General features: G+C 51.8%; 1 protein-coding gene across 6 annotated transcripts; it reads left to right on the top strand.

Moving 5' to 3' along the window:
• The first annotated feature begins 3,212 nt into the window (after positions 1 to 3,212).
• Positions 3,213 to 18,855, top strand: CERS5 (ceramide synthase 5). Of its 6 annotated transcripts, none has more exons than XR_003573847.1 (11): positions 3,213 to 3,418; positions 7,483 to 7,588; positions 9,535 to 9,665; positions 10,592 to 10,649; positions 11,215 to 11,265; positions 11,832 to 11,924; positions 13,104 to 13,232; positions 13,792 to 13,898; positions 15,842 to 15,998; positions 16,935 to 17,032; positions 18,609 to 18,717. XR_003573847.1 is itself a non-coding variant. In XM_027907113.1 (11 exons), the coding sequence occupies exons 1-11, from the start codon at positions 3,228 to 3,230 to the stop codon at positions 18,759 to 18,761; spliced, it is 1,206 nt and encodes a 401-aa protein (XP_027762914.1). In that variant the 5' UTR covers positions 3,213 to 3,227; the 3' UTR covers positions 18,762 to 18,855. The 6 variants fall into 6 exon arrangements, 5 of the variants coding, with proteins under 5 accessions (XP_027762914.1, XP_027762910.1, XP_027762913.1 ...); XM_027907113.1 differs by having other exon boundaries at positions 17,003 to 17,032; positions 18,609 to 18,855; XM_027907109.1 differs by lacking the exon at positions 16,935 to 17,032 and having other exon boundaries at positions 18,609 to 18,855.
• Positions 18,856 to 20,042: the final 1,187 nt, after the last annotated feature.

Raw genomic sequence — 20,042 nt, 5'->3', positions numbered from 1 at the left:
ATGGAAAGGGCACAACTGGGCTTTTTTTTTTTTTTTTTTTTTTTTTTTAATTAGTAATAAACCAATATCTGTGCGTAGCGTCCAACAGCGGAAGCATCTGGAACCGAGTGCAATGTGAATTTGTGTCCCAAACCCCGCCTGTGATGGGTGAGGAGTCCCTGCACAACTGGAATGGTGCCCCTTGCTGGACCCACATGTATTTTAGTGCTTTCCCAGGAGCTGTGCCGGCTGCCAGGTCTCTTTGAGGACGAGTGAACACTTTTGAGCAGCCTGCAGGGCATTACTTCTGCATTTCATCCGCATTTGAAGTGGAGTTTTTTTTTGTTTGGTTTGATTTTGTTGTCTTTTTTTTTTTTTTTTTTTTACCAGGAGTTCCTCCTCACCGTTTTAAACCGCAGATAAGAATTTTTAAGGCCTTTTGACAACTCTGAAATCCTACTTGTATCAAGCTGCCATAAATCTTTTCCTTACAGCTGTGAAATTGTGCTGCATTGCAAAAAAAAATATCTCTGGAATCAGCCAGTGACACTTTCTGACTGCCAGCATTGAAGCTTAGAACGTTTTTAAACTTGACTTTGTTTATTTTACAAATAATAAAACCTTGAATGGGGGGGGGAGGGAGGAGGAGGCCCTTTTGTATTAGCTTTTATTTGTACTGTACTCTCAAGAGAATTAGCTCTTAACTATACTTGAGGTGTAAAATATTCTGCTTTCTTAACAGTTCTGCTACCGACAAACCCTTCAATAAAGTTCGGTCATTTACATTAAAACTGAAGCCTCGTTTTGAAAGGACCGTGGGAATCACAGAATCATCCTGGAATGGTTTGGGTCAGGGGGAGCTTTTAAAGATCATCCAGTGCCACCCTCTGCCACGGGCAGGGACACCTTCCACCAGCCCAGGCTGCTCCAGCCTGGCCTGGGACACTCCCAGGGATGGGGCAGCCACAGCTCCTCTGGGCAACCTGTGCCAAGGGCCTCCCACCCTCCCAGGGAGGAATTTCTTCCCAATATCCCACCTAACCCTGTCCTCTGGCAGTTTGAAGCCCTTCCTCCTTGTCCTGCCACTCCAGGCCCTTGGAAATGGTCCCTCTCCATCTTTTCCTGCAGGTTCCCTTCAGGTCCTGGCGAGGTGACCCCAAAGCCTTCCCTTCTCCAGGCTGAACAATCCCAATTCTCCAGCCTTTCCCCGCGGCACAGCTGCTCCTCCATCCCTCTGATCATCCTGGTGCCTCCTCTGGACCTGCTCCAGCACCTCCACATCCTCCCTGTGCTGTTCCCAGGGCTGGGGCAGCTCTGCAGGGGGGTCTCACCTGAGGGGCAGAATTGGGGATGAGCCCAGCCTAGGGGAGTTTCTGGGCTGGGGCACATCTAGCCCCCCCCCAAAATCCTCCCCAGGGCTGCTCCCCATCTGTAAGGAGATGGAGGGAGGAAGATGGGTGGATTGCCGGAGTTCCTGCTGGAATTGCAGTGTTCTCACTGGAAGCAGCCCGGGATGGTGCTGGTGCCACTAGGTGACACTGTGTGTCCGTGTTTTCCCCGAGACTGCCAAACAGGCAGTTTTCTGCTCTCGAATTCCAAGAGAATGTAGAAGAGGGATTAGAACAGGATGGGCAGAAGGAATAAGGAACGTGCAGGGATTTTTCACTTCCACTTCTGGCTCCAGGTGGCTCTCGAGGGCATCTGAGGACAACTGAGGGCTTTTTTTTCCCCCCCTTTCCTATCAGCTGCTTCGTGAGCCTGAGGTGGGTTTGGTCAGGAGAGGTGGGGATAAGAGCCAGAAGAGATGCAGTGAAAGTCCTTCAGCGCCCTGACAAACTGCTCGTGTGTGTGACAAGGATATGGGGAAGGGGTATTGATGTGCAATCCCGCGCTGCTTTCTGTCACCTTTCTCCCTTCCATTTGGTGTCAGATTTCCCTAAGTGACTAAGCAAGCTGGAGATCTTTCTGACTGGAAAGCGTGCTGTTCGAAAAGGGAGGGAAGGGCATTTGTTGTGGACTTGGATTTATGGGATAGGCCAACTGCCTGTTCCTTAGGAAACGCGATTGGATTTTACAGCGTCTCCCCGGTTACGTGATACCGAGGCAACACTGGCTGCACTTAGCAGAGACTTTAATCACAAAATCGTTATTTCTAGTTAAATCTGAGGCATCTGTGAGTCTCTGAGGCACCAGGACCCTCACCTGGCCGCTCAGACCTGCTGAACATCTTCAAAGAGAAATCAGCGCAAGCGGTACTGCTTTAACCGTTGACTGGGAAAAAAAAAAAAAAAAAAAAAAAGAAGTGAGCAGATCATGAATTGCTCTACCCTTGAATCTATTAGTTATGGTAGTATTTGAGTGCTTAATGGGCTGTTTAATTTGCTCTCTGACTGGACAGGTGCCAGAAGAGCCATTAAATGAAGGATGGATCGTTTGGCGCCCGCGTGTGAGGTGGCTGATGTCGAACCACCTCTGTGGAGAGGCTGAGAACCTCACCACAAGCTAAAAGGGATACGTTAAACTTTGCCAGGCGGTGTTAATGTCAGTAAAACTAATCCTTGGGATCTTGCCACAAACTCCTCGCACAGGAGGCTGCTCTGTCCCGCTGGCAGCTTTGGGGGCCCTTCCCTGCATGGGCTACAAGCCTGCCTGAGGAATTAAATCATGGAATCATGCAAAGTTTTGGTTGGAAGGGACATGAAGGACCATCCAGTTCCACCCCCTGTGATTCTGTGTGTTTTATGTCATTTTGTCGCTGTGGCGGGGCGATGAGAGGCCTGGCTGGGTGGGGGGGGTGGTGGTGATGGTGATGAGGGGGCGTGGTCTCTGCGAGCCCCGCCCCGTGCGGGCTGTGACACCGCCCCCTGCGAGCTGCGGCGGGCGCTGGCACGGCGAGATAAGGTCCAGCCAAGCCACGCCCATTTCTTCGTGTGGCGCGCCCCGGATTGGCTGGACGGCGCCAAGAGGGGCGTGGCCTCCTCCGCCCCCGCCCCCTGCGGGCTGAGGCGGGCCGGGTAGTGGCGCGGCGAGAGAAGAGGGGCTCGGCACCGGATTGGCGGAGCCTGTGGCGGAGGGGGCGCGGTCTCCCCTTGGCCCCTCCCCCGGGGCCCCTGGCGGCGCGCGGATTGGCGGAGCCGGGCGCGGATGGGGCGTGTCCTCGCCAGGCCCCGCCCCTGTGGCTGTGGCGGCGGCCGGAGCGCGGCGGCGGGAGGAGGAGGAGGAGGAGGAGGAGGAGGAGGAGGCGGAAGATGGCGGCGGCCGCGGCGGCGGCGCTGCGGGCCTGGTTCTGGAACGAGCGGTTCTGGCTCCCGCACAACGTGACGTGGGCGGACCTGGCGGGCGAGCCGGGCAGCGGGCTGCAGTACCCGCGGGCCGCGCACGTCCTGTCCGCCTTCCCGCTGGCGCTCGGCATCTTCGCCGTGCGGCTGCTCTTCGAGAGGTGAGCCGGGCGGGGGGCTCCGGGGGTGGCTCCCCTGAGTGCCAGAGGGGACGTTGGGTAACCCCGGGGAGCTGTCGCGACATGGAGGAGCCCCGGGGGCTCCTGTGGGAGCGGGGTCTGAGGGGCCCCTCCGGTGCTGAGGCAGCGCGGGGAAAATGCCGTGTTTCATGTAAAAATTCGCTTTTATTCCCCCTGCCCAGCCGCGACGGGGGGGGGCCCGCTGCGCGCTCGGCTTCCTTGTGGGTTTTATTGTACTTTCCCTGAGCTCCTGGAGGAGGAAATAGGGCTGGTTCACATGGCCCCGCTGTGTTATTAAACAATTCTGTGGCCCTCCCGCACCTCGGGCGCGCTTGGATGTGGGCGCAGATCGCCTTATCTGCACATGAACAGGTGTAATTCGGGATTCCCCGTTCGCCCGAGCATCCACAAACACGAGATTAACTCACCCCCCCCCCCGGGGGCAGGGCTTGATCCGCGCTGGGCATCCCTCGCGGCCCCACGTGGAGCGTGTGGGTGACAGAGGCGCTAATTAGCAAAGCGGCTTAATTAGGGAGCCCGTTAGGTGAAGCGGGCCCGAGACACCTCGTATTCCTGGTCAGGAGGTTCATTAAACATCGATTTAACCGTGAGTTTTCTGCCTTGGAGCGGCGGGGGTGGGTCGGGGAGAGGTGTGATTCTATAAATATTTCCCGGCGTGGAAAAGGGCTGCGGGACTGAAACGAGTGGGAATTGAGTTGGTTTTGATCCTGTGGGCTTTGTGTGTGAAGTGTGAATCTTCCTGAGCTGCCAGAAGTAAGGAGGTGGTTGGGGCGAAGTGAAAATATGGCAAAGAGGGAGGAAAAAGGAGGTGGAGAGAAACTGGAGGGGCTCTTCCTTTCTCCTACTTCTCTTTCTCCCCTTAGAGGGAAAAGAAAGGCTTCTGAAAACCAGTGCAGAGGACCCAGGAAGGCAACAAGGAGGTTGTAAGACACAGCAATACCCCTGCAGAGGGGTTTTGTAGGACTGTCCCCTCGCTTTCCAAGCCTTAGTGCAGGGCTCAGCCTGGGGAAGAGGTGCAGAAGGTTCTCTTCTCCCTTGGGAGGGATTCAGTGTCCATCGTTCCACACCAGGGAGCAGTTGCTTTGCCCTGAGAAAGTCCTCCCTGGCTTGCGAAATTGGGGTTTTGGTGCTGATTTTAGGGAAGGGTCAGATGCCAAATTAAGTCCTGCTCTTGCCCAGCAAAGCCCAGAGCCCTTGGTGCGGCTCCTGAGGGAGTTGTTCCCGTTCTCAGCAGCGTCTCAGTGGTATCCCAGAGTGAAATCAGATCGTGGCAGCGACATCCCAGGCCGTTTCCAGGCTTGTTTGTTTTAAAAGCCCTTCTTTTTGAATAAACTCCTCCTGCCACTTTGAGCGTGTCATAAAAGTTCAGCTTTGTCTCGGCGAGCCCCTGTGGTGCATCGATCCCAGTTCAGGCTTTGATTGTGTCAGATGCCTTCCTCGACACACATTTGGCAGCTGGACTCGATGACTCAGAATTTGAATTATAGACCCGTGCAGCACTTTTGGTTTAGCTGCATCTTCTCCCTCTTCTCCTGCTGTAGCTCCTCAGTGTGAGGAACTGCTTTGGGCCACAACACTTGTAGCACAGTGGATTCTCCTGTAAATGGTCCCTACACTGGTAAAATAATCATTATTTTGGCTGTCTGTGGGCAGTTTGTGACTGCAGAGGTGAAGCAGGACTTGCAGAGGAAGGTGAAGTCCTGACTCAGCGGCAGAGAGGATTTTTTTGTCCTTGGTCATGCTTTTGAGCTATTTCTCCTCGCACGCCTCGTCCCAGGACAGGCACAAGGAGACACCGAATTCCAGATGCCTCCAAAAACCTGGGTGTGTTTGGAGCTGCCCTTTGGTACCAAATGTGTGGGTGTCACTGGACAGGCCTGAGGAGTGACCTGCAGCTTGTGCTCCAGGGGAGAAAAAGTGATTTTAGCTGTTACTTCGTCAGGTCTGCACAGAAAATTAGGGAGAGTTGTGGAATGAAGTGCTTTAATCTTCACACAGCAAGACTTGAGAGAGTACAGGTGTGTGAACCGGGTGAATATTTGATAAATCTCACTGTTTGGAGGTTGTTCTTCCCTTCAGAGCTGTAACAGGGGGTCACAGCCAAACTGGAACGTTCCATAAAAGACAGAGGTTGCCTTTTTGTGAGGCACGAAGTGTTTGTTACGACCTGCGAGCCTTGCGGTGGTTTTAAAATCAGTCTTGTCTGAAACAACTGTGGTGTGAAAAAGGGGCTGGGCAGGCTCAGGTGTGAGCTGGTCCCTGGCCATGAAGGTGTAAATGGAAGCGTTCCTGGGATGGGAATGTCCTCCTGGGGGGGTGTGGCAGCGAGCTGACCTTGGGTCGGGTTTGCTGCCGTTGAGATTTCATAGAATCGTAAAATCATTTAGATTATAAAGGGACCTTTCAAGGTCAGCTCATCCGATCTCCTCCTCGAGGCAAGGCCAACCTTGAGGCAGCTCGTGGTCTTGTGCTGTTCCTTTTGAATATCCCCAAGAATGGGAATTCTGCCCTCTAGGAAATGTTTTTTCCCCCTTTTTTTTTTTTTTTCTCCTCGCTGTGCAGAACTGTCTCAGCGCGGGATCTGCTGCAGAAAAACCTGGAAACCTGTTCTGGGGCCAAAAAGCTGAAATTCCACAGAGGCTTTAAGTCCTTGGTGGACACCTAAATCCCTGGGTAGCCTGGGATTGTCCTGACTGAGCACAGGACTGACCATTCTCTTCGTGTTCCACCTGCAATGATCCAGGCACGAGGGCCGTGCCTGGAATCAGCAGTGTGAGCTGGCTGTGCCCCTTTTCCCAGGTGAAACCCCCTCCCTCAGGAGCCCCTGTGGAAGGACAGGTGGCACTTGCACGGACCACGAATTGAGGAATTAGGGAAGCTCCCTTATGACTGGGCCAGACTTCCCGAAAAGTGAGGAAATCCACCGTGCCATCCCTTTTCCTTCCCGTTTTCTGTGACTGGCGCCGCCTCCTGCTTCCAGTGTCTGCTTTCTGTGCACCTGGGAATGTCTGTAGGTTCTTGATCTGCTCTTTGTCACCTGCTCTGGGTGCCTCTGCCTTGGCAGGGGGTTGGAGCAGATGCTGTCCAGAGGTCCTTTCAAACCCCAGCTATTCCACAATTCTGTGAATGTACAGTTTTCCCTCTCTGAGAGGAGGCAGCTGGCACAAACTGAGTATTTTCAGGCCAGGTTAAGCATGGTTTTCTGTGGGTTTTTTTGTTTTTTTTGTAATAGAGCTGTTAAGCACCACATCCCAGAAAATGAACTCTTTATCGTCCTGTAACTGCACATACAAACCTCCGTGCTGCTGGGGTGATACATCCTGCAGGACAGCAGAGCAGAAAGATTTGGGTTTTACACCTTTTCTTTTGTTGTTGCTGTACATTTTTTTTGGGGGGGGGGTGTGTGTCTTGCCAGCTGTTTCATAACATCAGCACACAGACTCTGGCTGGTGGTCTGGGTTGGGGCGGAAGCCAGGAGCCCTTGGAGCCGAGCTGGGAGGAAATCGCTCCTTCCTTTTTTGTTTTTTAATTAATTAATTTATTTTTTTTTTTAAAGCTGTGCCTGTTGGAATGAAGCTCAGCCTTGCCCAGAGAAGGGAATGGATGCTGAGGGAAGGGGCTGCAGAACTCCTGGGGGGGGGGCTCAAGGGGGACCTGCTCGTTCCCCCTGACAGGAGAGGGGAGCCAGGTAGGGGATGGGAGGCTGAGGTTGGGCAGTTGAGGAATGAGAACCCCCCCCTGGGGAACACACTGGGATCCTTGCAGGCCAAGGACACTGAGATTTAATTCTTCCCTCTAATGTGCACAGAATGTGCTGCCTGCAGTGACCAGGAGGACTAAGAAAAGAAATTACTTCACATGGGAAGTTCCTTGAAGCAAAGCAAGTGGAGATTCCAGAAGCTTTCCCCCCCCCCCCCCAGGTTCTGCAGCTGGTGACAGATCTGGGATTTTGTGATTCAGGCAGAGGAGGGAAATAAAAATGTTGGGTTTTTTTTAACGCAGCTCTTTCTTGGGAACTCCTGCAGGTTTATTGCCAAGCCGTGTGCCATAAACCTTGGCATCCAGGACAGTGGACCTCACAGAGCCCAGCCCAATGCAATCCTAGAGAAAGTGTTTACATCCATCACCAAGGTGAGTCATGGTCCAAATCCTGCTGGGAATGGAGGCCCTGCAAGGAAGGAATTGGGGGGAGGGGGTGCTTTTTGCTTCCACTCCTCTGGTGTGAGGGAAACATCTCCCCCTGGGCATTCACCAGTGGGCTCCTTCTGGCTTGGCTTTGCCTCTGTCAAAGTTAATTCCCTGGGTGGCTCAGCCGTGGTTCTGTGGACAGAAAAATCTGCTCTGGAGTAAAAATGTTCCCCTTTTCAGACAGGTCTGAGCTGCTTCCTTCGGTTCTGACTCCTGTGACAGGGGGTGATCCTTGGTTTAACAAGAGATCTCCCAGTATCTTCCACTTTTGCTGGGGGAGAGCTTCTCTTTTCCTTGGACTTTGTTCCTTTGCTGATTTTATTGGTTTTACTGGGAATGCCTTCCCCTTATTTGTGCCATTTACTGTGGGATTGGACAGCAGCTCTCAGTGCAAGTGGGTTATTGAGGGAAACATTCAGTCAGATGAAGGGCAGGAGGTGTTCCTTTGGATTGTTTCCTGGCCTTTCCTTCCCTGGAAGCTCTCAGGGCTCCATCACTCCAGAGTTTTTATTCGATATTTATTTACTGAATATTTTACTCAATATTGACAGTGGAGTCCTTGCAAGCAGTGAGAGAGATTTTCATTAAAGATAAGGGAAATGGAAGTCTTGATGTTGAGATTTGGGGATGCTGAACCTCATCTCCTGGGGCAGATAAAGGGGAATTCTATAAAAACCTCCCTAAAAGTCTCCCTGTGGGAACATTAAAGTCCTGAGGCGTTTGCAGCGACGTGTGAGCTGAAAACTCCCCAGGATCTGGTGCTGTCTGTGGGGAGGACTTTAATGCAGGGGATGCCCTTGAAATGAATGTTGAGAAAGCCCAGGAGGTCACAGGCTGTGCAGAATTTATCTGCTGGGAAAGCAGAGCTGCCTTTTACTGTCCCAGAGAGCTGTGGCTGCTGCTGGGTTTGGGGAGCCAGGCTGGAGGGTGGCACTGGAGCTGGGGAAGGATTGCTCTGCTGCTCTGGAATCCTCCTTGGAGACAAATTCCCTACCAGTGCAGTGTCAGCCCCGACCATTAAATCCCAGTAAAGTGCTGAGGGGTCTGGTTGGGAGGGACTGGCGGGACACAGCTCTCAGCACCGAAAATCAAATTACAGGTGACTTTGCCTTTGAGCTGGACAGACTGGTGACTTTGTGTTAAATCAGCACCCTGCACAGTTTTTGGGGTTTGTGTGTAACTCCAGCAGTGAAATGTGTTTATCATCTGTCAGGGGTAAGAGCTCCCTGGCAGAGCTTGTTAAAAGGGCACTGCTCTTGGATTATCTCACCCCTGGGCCCATTGCAGAGGGAAGTACCAGGTTTGGCTCACTTTGCCTCTGATAAACCCATTTGTCCTCATTCAAACAAACTCCCAGCCAGAGGAACAGGGATGTGTTCTTTATCACACAACTATTTCAGTCCTCAGATTTATTTCCGTTTATAAGCCTCGATAACAGAAATAACCCAATTTCCACGATGCCCTTTAGAACACACAAACATCTGCTCTTCTAAACCAGCTCTTGCTTTAAAGTTTCCCAAAGTTTCCCTGTCCTTGTTGCGAGTGGCAACCCCTTGGCACTTCTGCCTCAGCTTTGGGCCGCTTGAATTGATGTGCAGCTTCAAGAGGTAGGACAGGACACTTTTAACAGCTCCTCCCCCCAAATTAAGGCACTGAACAAAGGCATCCTTTGTCAGCTGGTGAAATAGGTGAGGAAACGCTGAATAATTAAGTAATTAGTGGCTTATGGAGGTTGAACCTGAGCGGACATTTTTTGGCAGGGGGTTCCTGCTCTCAGACTCTCCTTCAGTCCCCTCCTGGCGCGTTTTCTGCTCGCCTGTGCATCATTCCTGTCCCTGTGCAGGTTTGGGAGGTGGGAGGAGTGACCCCTTGTTCCTTTTCTCCTTCAGTCTCCAGATGCAAAACGGTTGGAAGGCTTGTCCAAGCAGCTGGACTGGGACGTCCGGAAGATCCAGCGCTGGTTCCGGCACCGGAGGAACCAGGACAAACCCACCACCCTCACGAAATTTTGTGAGAGCATGTATGTCTGGGAGAGGCCCCAGCTGTGTGTGTGTGTGTCCCCCTCCCCACCTCCTCCAACCCACCCCCACGGGCAGCTGCTCGTCCAAACCGGGGCCGAGATTTCTCCTGCAGGCCGAGAAAGGGCTTCTTAAAAATCCCCAAAAATTCCGAGCGGCTGTGCCTGAGAGACGCCCCGACACGTGCCCGGGGGTCAGCCCCGTCAGCAGGGAGCAGCTTTGGGCAGTGGGCCAGCTCCCTCGTGCCACGGGGCACCCTGGGTGTGCACCCTGTGTGTCTGCACGCGCCCAAATCCAGCGGAAAGCTCCTGAAAAACGGGGCCTGCTGCCCGCACAGCGGCGGGGTCTGTTCCCAGACACGGTGACCTTCTGGCTTACACAGTGTACAGGCTTTGTTACAGCCACTTCTTGGCTTCCTTTGCTTCTCATTCTTTGTTCTCTGTTTCCTCCCTGAGCTCCTGCAGTCACCTCTGGTAGTGGAGTAGCACCTGAATATTTCTTTTTTTTTTTTCCTGGCTCATTTCTCCTGTGCTGGTTCCTTTCCAGTAACTTTCTTCTCCTTAATTCTTCCCCCCAGTGTGGTTTTGTCTGCTTTAAAGCCACAAGGTAAGAGGGACAAATATGTATAGTAGGATAGCTCTGGATAACAATGACTTTGCTTGTTGTTATCTTGCTGTCTATAAAGGCATATGAATGATGCATGTTCACCCTGAGTTTTCAAACTTGGCTGTTGATGCAGTGGAGTGAAAACTCCTAAATGGGTTTATCTTACCTGAAATGTTTAGGAATGAAGGTGAGTGAAAGCTTTTGAGGTGTCAGGATTGGGGTTTGCCACGATTACCTCACTGTTTTTTGTGACAGTTGTCAACCAGAAGCTGCTTCTCTGTCCTAAGTTTATTTTTCACTTCTTTTTTTTCTTTCTTTCCAGGTGGAGATTTACATTTTATTTAAGTATATTTTTTTATGGAATCAGGTTTCTCTGGACGGTGAGTTGGTCTGTCACCCTCCCCTGCTCTGTGTGGCTGCAGCTGGGTTTTCTCTGTCCTGCCAAAATTTAGAGGTTTTCCCCCCCTAAATTTTATCTCTTCTTTGGTGCTTTCCCCTGGCTTAGAAGGAGGGGGATTTAATGGTGATCTTTGTGTTCCCTGGTTTTCTCCTCTGCAGGGAAGCTTCTGTACAGATCTGTCATTTTTGGAAATAATAGAAAATTATTTTTCCTGTTGCCCCAGAATGGGACAAAACTGGGTGTGGGTTTTTTTTTTTTTGCTGTGGGGAGCTGCTTCTTTTTTTTAACTCCTCTCCCTCTTGAAGGGACACTGGTTCATCTCTTTGGGTCTTTATTGTTATTAGAGCTGTATGGTTATTCTTGGAATTTCCACTGCAGTACAACTCCCATTTGACTGCACAAAAAGAAGGTTTTAATACAGTAAATTCAGCTGGAATGGCAGAGTCAAGATAAAATGTCAGTGAAACAGCGTCTTTAGGTGGTGGGGAGTTAAAACCTGGGGTTTTATAAAGCTTATTTCTATAATAACTTCCCTTTCCCTTCAGGCCCCCTGGTTTTGGGACACACGACAGTGCTGGTACAACTACCCTTTCCAGGTAGGAGAGGAAACCCTTCCTAAATTCCAACTTTTTGGACACAGTGGCAGGTTTTATTTTTGTTAATGCACTGGATCACAGCTCTCCATTCACCCTTTATGTCTTTACATCCTGGTTAGGTTTGGCACCAGCAGAGTTTCTTCAGATACAACTGACTCATTCATTTTATGTTTACTGGCTGCTGAGATTATTAAAAGTGTGTGTAGGGGGGAAAAAAAAAGGGATAAAATCATCGTGGTAATTTATTTATTGGTTGTGTAGAGGCTGTTCCAGAGCCTGGTTTTCCTACTCCAAGAGGCTTCAGCAGGAGCTGTAAATATTGACAGGGGAATTTTACTCCTTTGGAATAAAGCTCAGACACACAAGTGTGGTTGTGTGAGTAAGCCTGGAGTAAAACCTCTGTTGCTTAAGCTTTGTTGTTACTAAACCTTAATCATTTAACTTGTGCCTCAGCAATTCTGGAGGGGCAGAGCGGGATGGAGAAGGAGGAAGGGGGAAAAAAAAGCGATTTTAGTGTAAATTTTAAAGTGTTTTGCCTTTCTAACTGTGCTGTCTCTGTGTTCCAGCCTCTAACATCCAGGCTTTATTATTACTATATCTTGGAGCTGGCCTTCTACTGGTCCCTCATGTTTTCTCAGTTTACAGACATTAAACGGAAGGTGAGATGAACCAAAATTGCATTAACCACTTAACAGCTCAAATAAGAACTAACAGTAATGGTGATAACAATAAATAGGGGTAACAAAAAATGTGAGCAAAGCTCCTCCTCCTGTAGTCACTACCCAGCCCTGGGAGAAAGGGAGAAACAAGCTTGGCCTGCAGCCTTGAGTCCCTCTCACCTTCCAGGGGGAGGAACAGAATCACTCAGTGCCTCGCAATCGAAAGTTAACAAAAAACCACTGCCTTAAAAAAATAGATTTAACTAGAAGGCTTGCAAGGAAACGAGCTGCCCAAAGCAGGACCCTGCTGAAGCTGCTGAGGAAATGGCAAGCACTAATGCAATAAATGGGGTTTCTGAGAGTGATTTTTCATCCCTGTGTGGAGCAGGTGACGAGTGGCCGCAGTTGCTCGGGTCTAATTCTGCTCCAGGACTTGGCTCGTTGTTGCTGCTGGGGAGCAGCTCCCAGTGAATCAGTGGTTTATTGCTGCTGTTCCACGAGCTGCAAAGCAGCAAATTATCCCAATTCTTGCCTTGGCTGTTCAAAAAAACAACCAACCAAACAAACAAACAAACCAACCCCTGAGATTGCTGAAATAATGGCAGGTGAGGCCCCTACGGGACACGGTGGAGCTGCAGACAGGGAGTGATTAACAACCCCTGGGATGGTGTTTATAAAGTTTAATTTTGACTTTAATGAGTGGATCACATTCCCCACTGCAGCAGGGGGAGGTTCCAGGGCCACGGGAGGGTTGTACCCGGGGGCTGAGCTGGATATTGTGCACTGTAAACGTTTTTTTGGTGGTGAAGAGGCCTCGCTCTTCCTGCTGGGTTTATCTGGTGTTCTGTGCCTGCTCTGCCCTGGCAGGATTTGATCACTGGCAGCAGTAGCAGCACTGAATTCTGTGCCAAGAGCCAAAAATAGGGGCCATATGGTGTCCTGTCAGTCACTCCAGAGGGCTCTGCAGGCACAGAGCCGGGTGTGGGCTCCCTGTACCTGCAGAGCTCTGGCTCCAGGAGCACCAAAGCTGGGCAGGACGTGTGATGAGGTGGAGTCAGAGCCCTGCAATCCTGTGACCCCACTCTGGTGGCTCTGTTCCAAACCTTTGGATCTGTTTGACAGCCAGAGAGTCTTTATGTTTTGGGTTTTGTTTTTTTTTTTTCCCCTCCCTGTTTCCAGGACTTCCTGATCATGTTCGTCCATCACTTGGCCACCATCGGACTCATCACCTTCTCTTACATGAACAACATGGTGCGGGTTGGGACCCTGGTGCTGTGCCTCCACGATGCCTCAGATTTCCTTTTGGAGGTGAGGATCCTGTCAATCCCCTGCCCTCCAGAGAGCTGCTGTGATCCCAGGGGGGTGCACGGGCTGACACCCCCACCCCATTCCCCACAGACGGCGTTCAATGCGCCGCGAAATCTGTGCTGCTGCTCCTGCCCTGTCAGCTTTTCCCCCCCTGCCTGCCTTGGCGCTGAGAATCCTGGTGTGGTTTGGGTTGGGAGGAACCTTTAGAGGTCGTCCAGTTCCACCAGGCCCCATCCAGCCTGGCACTGGGCACTTGCAGGGATGGGGCTTCTCTGGGAAATCCATTCCAGGGTCTCCCCACCCTCACAGGGGGGAATTCCTTCCCAATATCCCACCTAACCCTGCCCTCTGGCAGTGGGAAACCATTCCCCTTTGCCTGTCACTCCAGACCCTTGGAAATAGTCTCTCCCCATGGCATCATATATAATAATTCATCGTAATAATCCCTAATTGTTCCAAACTGTACAGACGTGACTGAGAGTTTCTCGAAGCTCCCCAGCCTGGTAATCACAGGAGTGCACAAAGGCAATAATATTGCCGTGTTTCTCATCTCTTTTAGGCTGCAAAACTGGCCAACTATGCCAAGTACCAGCGGGTGTGTGATGCTTTCTTCATGCTCTTTGGGGTCGTGTTCATCGTGACACGGTTGGGCATTTACCCTTTCTGGTGAGTGAGCACCTGGAGCTGGGAGGTCGTGTTTGTCCTCCCAGCCTCTTGTTTTTCAGATTCCCCCCCCCAGGCATTCCAGGCTGTCCCTCTGAAGCTGCAGAGGCCCCCAAGGTGCTGCCCAGGGCAGGAGGTTCAAGTAGGAACATGAGGAAACCTCTCCCCAGTCAGCTGAGGGAGTGGGAGAAGGGACCAGAATCCCAGTCCCTCTCCTGAGCAGCGATGACAGAGCTCATTAGCTGGAGCAGAGTCAGCCAGAATCTGCTCTGAGAGGCTTGGAGGGTTCTTTGCTTCTCTTAAGGAGTTTGAGAAATAATTACCAGCGAGGCTCAGCCTCTTGAGGTAATTTTCATTGGGATCTGGCTTAGTCATCACTGCAGTTTCTCATTTTTACGGCCCTCGTGTCCTGTCCTTGTGTCGTGACTGCTCAGAGCCTGAAATAGGCCTGAGGTTTCTTGAGAGGCAAAACCCTGGATAAATGGCTTAGAGAGAATCATCCTGTAATGAGATTCCCTCTCACCTCAGCAGGTCAGGCTTGGTGAGGTGCTCCTGTTTAACGAGCTGCTGTCCGTTTATTGTTCCTGGTGGAAATCTGGTTACATGTTTTGCTGCATGTATTTATTCCCTGGGCCATGGACAGCTGACATTCCCATTCCCTTTGGGTGCCTGGTGGGCAGGAACCCTCCTTTCACTTTAGGATCAGGCTCGCAGCTAAAACTCTGGCTTATTTTCCAGTAAAAGCACCAAAGGAGCCTGGATGAGGAAGAGCTTTAATTCTTATTTCCTTGTAAGCTCCTTCCAGGGACAGACAGACGAGAAGAGTTGGGGGTTGTTTTTGCAGCTCCTGCCTGTCACAAGGGGATGCTCTCCCCTCACGCCAGTGCTCAGCATCCTGTAAATCTTGAATGTGTGTTCCACTGGCTGTAATGTCATTCCCCAGCTCTCTGGAGGAATCTGGAAACAGCCCTGCAGACCCCGGGCTGTTTCACTCCACGTGCATTCCCACACCCTGGTCAGTGATATGAAACATCAGCAGATCTCTGGGATTGCATTTCGTCCTTCCATAAACCTGCTATGAGTTAAATATTTTTCTGGAGCTGCCTTTTGGGGCATTTTTTTGGGTGCTTGTTTGAGAAAGGCTCGTTTTGCTTTGCTGGTAGAACGTTAAAAGCCTGCGTGAAATTAATGATGTTGTTAAAGGTCTCTCCATACCTCTCTCTGCACCATAAAATCCAAAGTGTTTATTAAATTACTTTAAGGACTGGCAATAACTCCCAGCAACAGGAACAGCAAAACAGTAATGAAAGAAACGCAAAGCTTGGGCCATAAAGCAGCTCCGAGGCTTCCAGCCTGGCAGGAGGAATCTGGAAAACTCTGAGGGAAGAGAGGAGCACCCAGGGAGGGAGGGAGGCCTACTGGGAACAGAATTCCTTTCTGATCACAGAATCCCAGGATCCCTGAGGCTGGAAAAGCCCTCCAGGATCACTGAGCCCACCCTGTGTCCGACGTGCCCACCTTGTCCCCCACTGGCCTCAGCAGGGCCAGCACAGGGGGACAGTCCCTGCCCCAAGCCTGTCCCCACATGAATTTTGATGCAAGGGTGAGGACAGCCCGGGCAGGAACGTGTTAACAGTTGTTTTGGTGACCAGAGCAGCCTGACATCACTTCCTTGTGAGGTTGTTATAAATAAATGCTCGTGCCTTGGAGAAGGAAATTGGCAGCAGATCCCCTGTGTGGAACCCAACTGCAGCACATTCACATCTTCTGTTTGTTGCCCAAATGTTTCTAATTAGCTTCAGTCTCGTCTCCTGGCTCTGGCAGGAGCAGAAGCAGCAGATGCTCAGTTGAGACACAAACTGCTGTGCATCTGGCCTGGCACCCCCCAGACCGGCACAACTGCCACCCCACAGCCGACCTGAAACCTGTTCTTGGCTCTCTCTTAGGATTCTGAACACGACCCTGTTTGAAAGCTGGGAGCTGATCGGTCCTTACCCTTCCTGGTGGCTCTTCAACGGGCTCCTGGTGACCCTGCAGGTCCTGCACATCATCTGGTCTTACCTCATCATCCGCACGGCCTCCAAGGCCCTGGTGCGGGGCAAGGTGAGGCTGGGGGTGGCCTTGGGGGGGGATCCTCTTCCCCACGAGCCCTGACAAGGAAATCCTGAGGAACTGGGCCCTTCGGTGGGGGCTGGGGCTGGTTCTCGAGGGACCTGCAGCAGGAGTTCTGCAGGAAAAGTGTTTTTTTGTTTTTTTTTTTTTTTTTACCTTGGTGTCTCTGCAGGTGTGTTCAGGGGCAGGGAGGCTTCCTGAGTTCTGGGCCTGCAGGGAAATAACTCCATTTTCCAGTGTGCTCAGATGTTTTAATAGTAACGGTGGTGACAGACTCGCTGGGTACTCTGGAGTTCAGGGTGGTTTCGGGCTCTTTTTTTTTTTTTGAACTACAGGATGAACACACAGGATGTTTTTTCCAACTTTCCAACTTCAGCCGGTCCTGGGGATGTGCTCAGGGCTGTGCATCTTCACCTGTCAGCACAGGCACTCCAGCGTGGAGGGAAAGGGCTCTCAGGAGTGCAGAGGGGTTTGCTGGTTGTCAGAGAATCACAGGATGGCCTGGGCTGGACTTTGAGATCACCCAGTTCAAGGCCAGGAGCGCCTTAGTGGAAGGTTGGAACTGGATGATCCTTGGATGGCCTGTTCCAACCCAAGCCATTCTATGATTCCATGAAGAAGCAGAAGCTGAATTAGCAGGACAGATGCTTTTTTCCAGTCAGATGTTGGTGTTCTGAGCTGAGTTTTTCTCATGACTCTACGTTATTTTGTGTTTGACTTTAGCACAGAGGGAATGTGACCTTCAGAAATGTTTCTGTCTTGGTTTGCCTGTGGCAGGGACTGTGGGGGAAGGCAGGTTTTGGGACTCTGAGCTCTCCATCTGTTCCCCACAACTGCTACTGCAAATGCCTGATTTTCTGTCTTTGGAGCTGTTTCTGTATCCTGAGTTCTACACCTTTTCCCTTTCCTTGGTTCTCTCCTGTCCAGGTGACCTAGCCAGAGAAAGGACTCTAAGCTCTGTCTCCTTCATTCTTTTCTCCTTTTCTCTGTGCCAGATTGGAGCTGGACAGTTCCACCCTTTGCATGTAAGTGTGACCCGTGGTTCTCTTTGTTCACTGAAACACCTCCGTGTCGAGGCCAGGACAAAAGCAGAGCTCCAAGTCTTGGGGCTTTGGTGCCTTCTCCTTCTCTCCCTGCTCCCGACAAAGTGCCAAAATGCAGGTTTTTCCAAAGGGCAGAGCAGTGTCCTGGGGTCTGATCTTACCTGCTGTCACCTGCCTGCATGACCTTCACTTTCTGCTTTTACACACAGACACTCAGATTTCTGTCTTGGCTCCTCGTCAGCACCGCCCTGAGGGGCAGAGGACAGGAGAAAACTGTGAAAGGGAGTAAAACAGTCCCTGATCCCCCAATAACGGGAAAAAATCCAAGGGATTTCTGCTTCCTTCCAGTGACCCTCTGAACTTCCAGCATAGCAGGAGATTGGGGACAGATAGCAGAAGTTCTGGCAAGGGGCAGAGGCCAGGACATCCAGCAGGCTCCTGGAGATCATTAACTTCACCTGGCTTGCTGCCAGAGCTTCCCTGGAGTTCAACCACTTCCTGCTGCTGCAGGGCCCCTAACCCTGACTCGAAGGCAGCAGGGAGTGAAACCCTGGAATCCTTGGAAAGCTGGGAGCCAGAGTGCTGGCACGTGGAGCACATGGGGGCTGCTGGCTGCAGAGAGTGAGGAGCAGAGCAGGGGCCTGGGGAGGTTTTGCCTCTGGCACCTGCCACCTCTCCCTGGTGTGTGTTTGCAGTCAGGGCCGGGTCTGTGGGCTCTTCCCTTTCCCTTCTGGCTCCACAGGGCTGGAATAGGGCCCTGCTGTGGCACCAGAGTCCTCCTGGAAAGGTTCAGATTCCCACACACACAGATCCAGTTTGCAGCTGGGTTTGCAGCCAGGCTCTGAGCTGAGGCACAACTCTGCTGGCAGATCTGGAGCTCTGGGATGAGGCTCCTCCCGTTCCCAGAGGCTTTGCTGGATCAGACACTGCCTTTGTTCTCCATCCTGCTCTCCAAACAGGCTCCTCAGTGGGACCTCCTGGGTGAAGCACAGGCTGTGGAACTGGGGAGGCACTCGGTGGTGCAAGCAGTGATGTGATAAATGCAGCTGGTTAATTTTTACAGCGGCAGAGCCACTCCCCGTGGGACAAAATGTTCTCTCTCACACTGATACATGGCTGGCTTTTGGTCATTATGCCCACTGGTGGTTATGGCCTGGGAAGTTTCTGAGTCAAAATGGGCTGTTTAGAAAAAATGCCCTTTCCCCCCATCTCGAGTGGAGCTCCTGGAAGGCGAGGACACCCCCAGATCTGTAGTGTCCTCTGCTCTGGTGAGAGCACAGGGAGCAGAGGGCTTTCACAGACGCACAGAGTGTCTGGAAAATGGAACTCACCTCCCCAGACTGTCACTTTCAGAGTCTGCCTTGTTCCTAAACGCGATGACAGGATCCTCCCTGGGAGCCTGAACTGACCCAGGCCCAAATGTAGGAGGCAGGTGTGACTGGAGCTGGTTCACCCCGTGGGCACAGCCCCTCTAACTGCTGTTTTCTGTGCCTTTTTCCAACTCCCCCCCTCCTCCTCCTCCCTCTCCCACTCCCCAATTCCACCGGCCGCCTCTCAGGTGTCCAAGGATGACCGCAGTGACGTGGAGAGCAGCTCTGAGGAGGAGGATGTGACCTGCAACAGCACAAAAGGAGTTCCCAGCACTTCCAGCAACGGCTCCAACCGCCTCAACGGCCACGTGGCCGGTGGCCAGTGGACAGGAGAGGAGTAAAGGCCCTGGGCTGGCCTTGAGCGAGCACGGACTTCTCTTTCAATATCTAGTTGCGTTGAGCTCCACATTCCCAAGTGATCTTTAATCAAAAAAAAAAAAAAAAACCAAAAAAAAAAAACCAGCAACAACAACAACAAAACCCCCTTCCCCAGAAACCTCCAGCAAACCCGAAACGGGCACAACCCTGACCAGCCCGAGGCTTTGTTTGGGCAGCAGGAGGGACAACAAAGCTGATGGCCGCTGCGGATTCCACCTCGAGCCGTTTTGTACTTCAAAAGTACAAAAAAAAAAAAAAAAAACCCCACCAAACAACCCCCCACCCCAAACCCCGAGTTCCTGTTGATATTCGCAGAGGTGTCTTTGTTTGGGACAGACTGGTTTTCACTGGGATCACCTCGAGGCAACGGCAGGTTCGGACGAGGCCGGCGGGGTGACGGCCCAGCACCTCTCGACGCGCTCCAGGAGCCACTTCAGAGCGCGGGAGAACGCAGGTTCCACGTCCAAACTGCCCTGGCTGAGGCAGAGACTCTTCTCCCAGCCGAGCTTTGAACTGTGCTGCCCCAGAACCGCTGCCCTGGCTCGCCCCGGGGTGCTGAGGAGGTCCCAGCTGCTCATCTCCGCTGTCACCAGGGACCAGCCCGGCGTTCTGCTGCCTCTTTTGGTGCTGCAAACCCCTCTGAAGTCTTGACCAAAGCCTTCTGCAAGGAGGGGGGGAGGGAGGGAGGGAGGGGGGTGGTTTATTGCCCCTGAGACAACCAGCACAATCCAGGCCTTTTAAATTGGTTGGGTGTTTTGTTTTGTTTTGTTTTGTTTTTTCTTCCTGTTGCAAATTGTGGTTTCGAAGACTTTTTCTAGACCTACTGGATCCAGTTGGCTACGCTGGGATCGGAGGGAGGATCAGAACTGGTGGGCCGGGGGTTTAACCCTCCAAAAAAATGAGATGTTTTGGTCCTGTACCCCGAGACAGAAGTGAATGTTGCTGCTCTGATGCCGCAGCTGTGGAGGAACGCGGGGCTGGAAGAGCAGCCACACCGAGGGCTCTGCTTCTCTCTTTTTTTTTTTTGTTGTTTTTTTTACTCAATGGTACTTGGGGGCAATGGAACGGTCAATCAGGAGCAGAATTTTGGAAACTTCTCGACTTGTTACCATTTTATACTGTTGTTTACTCTTATCTCCGATTAAAAGTTGCTTCAGAAACTTGGGGGTGACGTCTTTCGGACCGAGCTTGGAAGAACAGGGAAGAGGTGAGGGACCAGTGGAAGGTGCCCCTCTGCCCATGGA

The sequence above is a fragment of the Empidonax traillii genome, unplaced genomic scaffold (genome assembly GCF_003031625.1).
Source record: "Empidonax traillii isolate 1590-97213 ecotype Southwest subspecies unplaced genomic scaffold, ASM303162v1 scaffold1401:size261456, whole genome shotgun sequence".
Classification (NCBI taxonomy): Eukaryota; Metazoa; Chordata; class Aves; order Passeriformes; family Tyrannidae; genus Empidonax; species Empidonax traillii.
Note: the sequence above shows the minus strand (reverse complement) of the source record. Positions and strands in the feature narration are given on the sequence as shown.

Coding starts and splice junctions, on each gene's coding strand:
- CERS5 (XM_027907113.1), top strand. CDS start 3,228: ATGGCGGCGGCCGCGGCGGCGGCGCTGCGGGCCTGGTTCTGGAACGAG. Junction 11,266..11,831: donor GGTACAACTACCCTTTCCAG/GTAGGAGAGGAA, acceptor TCTGTGTTCCAG/CCTCTAACATCCAGGCTTTA. Junction 13,233..13,791: donor CCTCAGATTTCCTTTTGGAG/GTGAGGATCCTG, acceptor CATCTCTTTTAG/GCTGCAAAACTGGCCAACTA.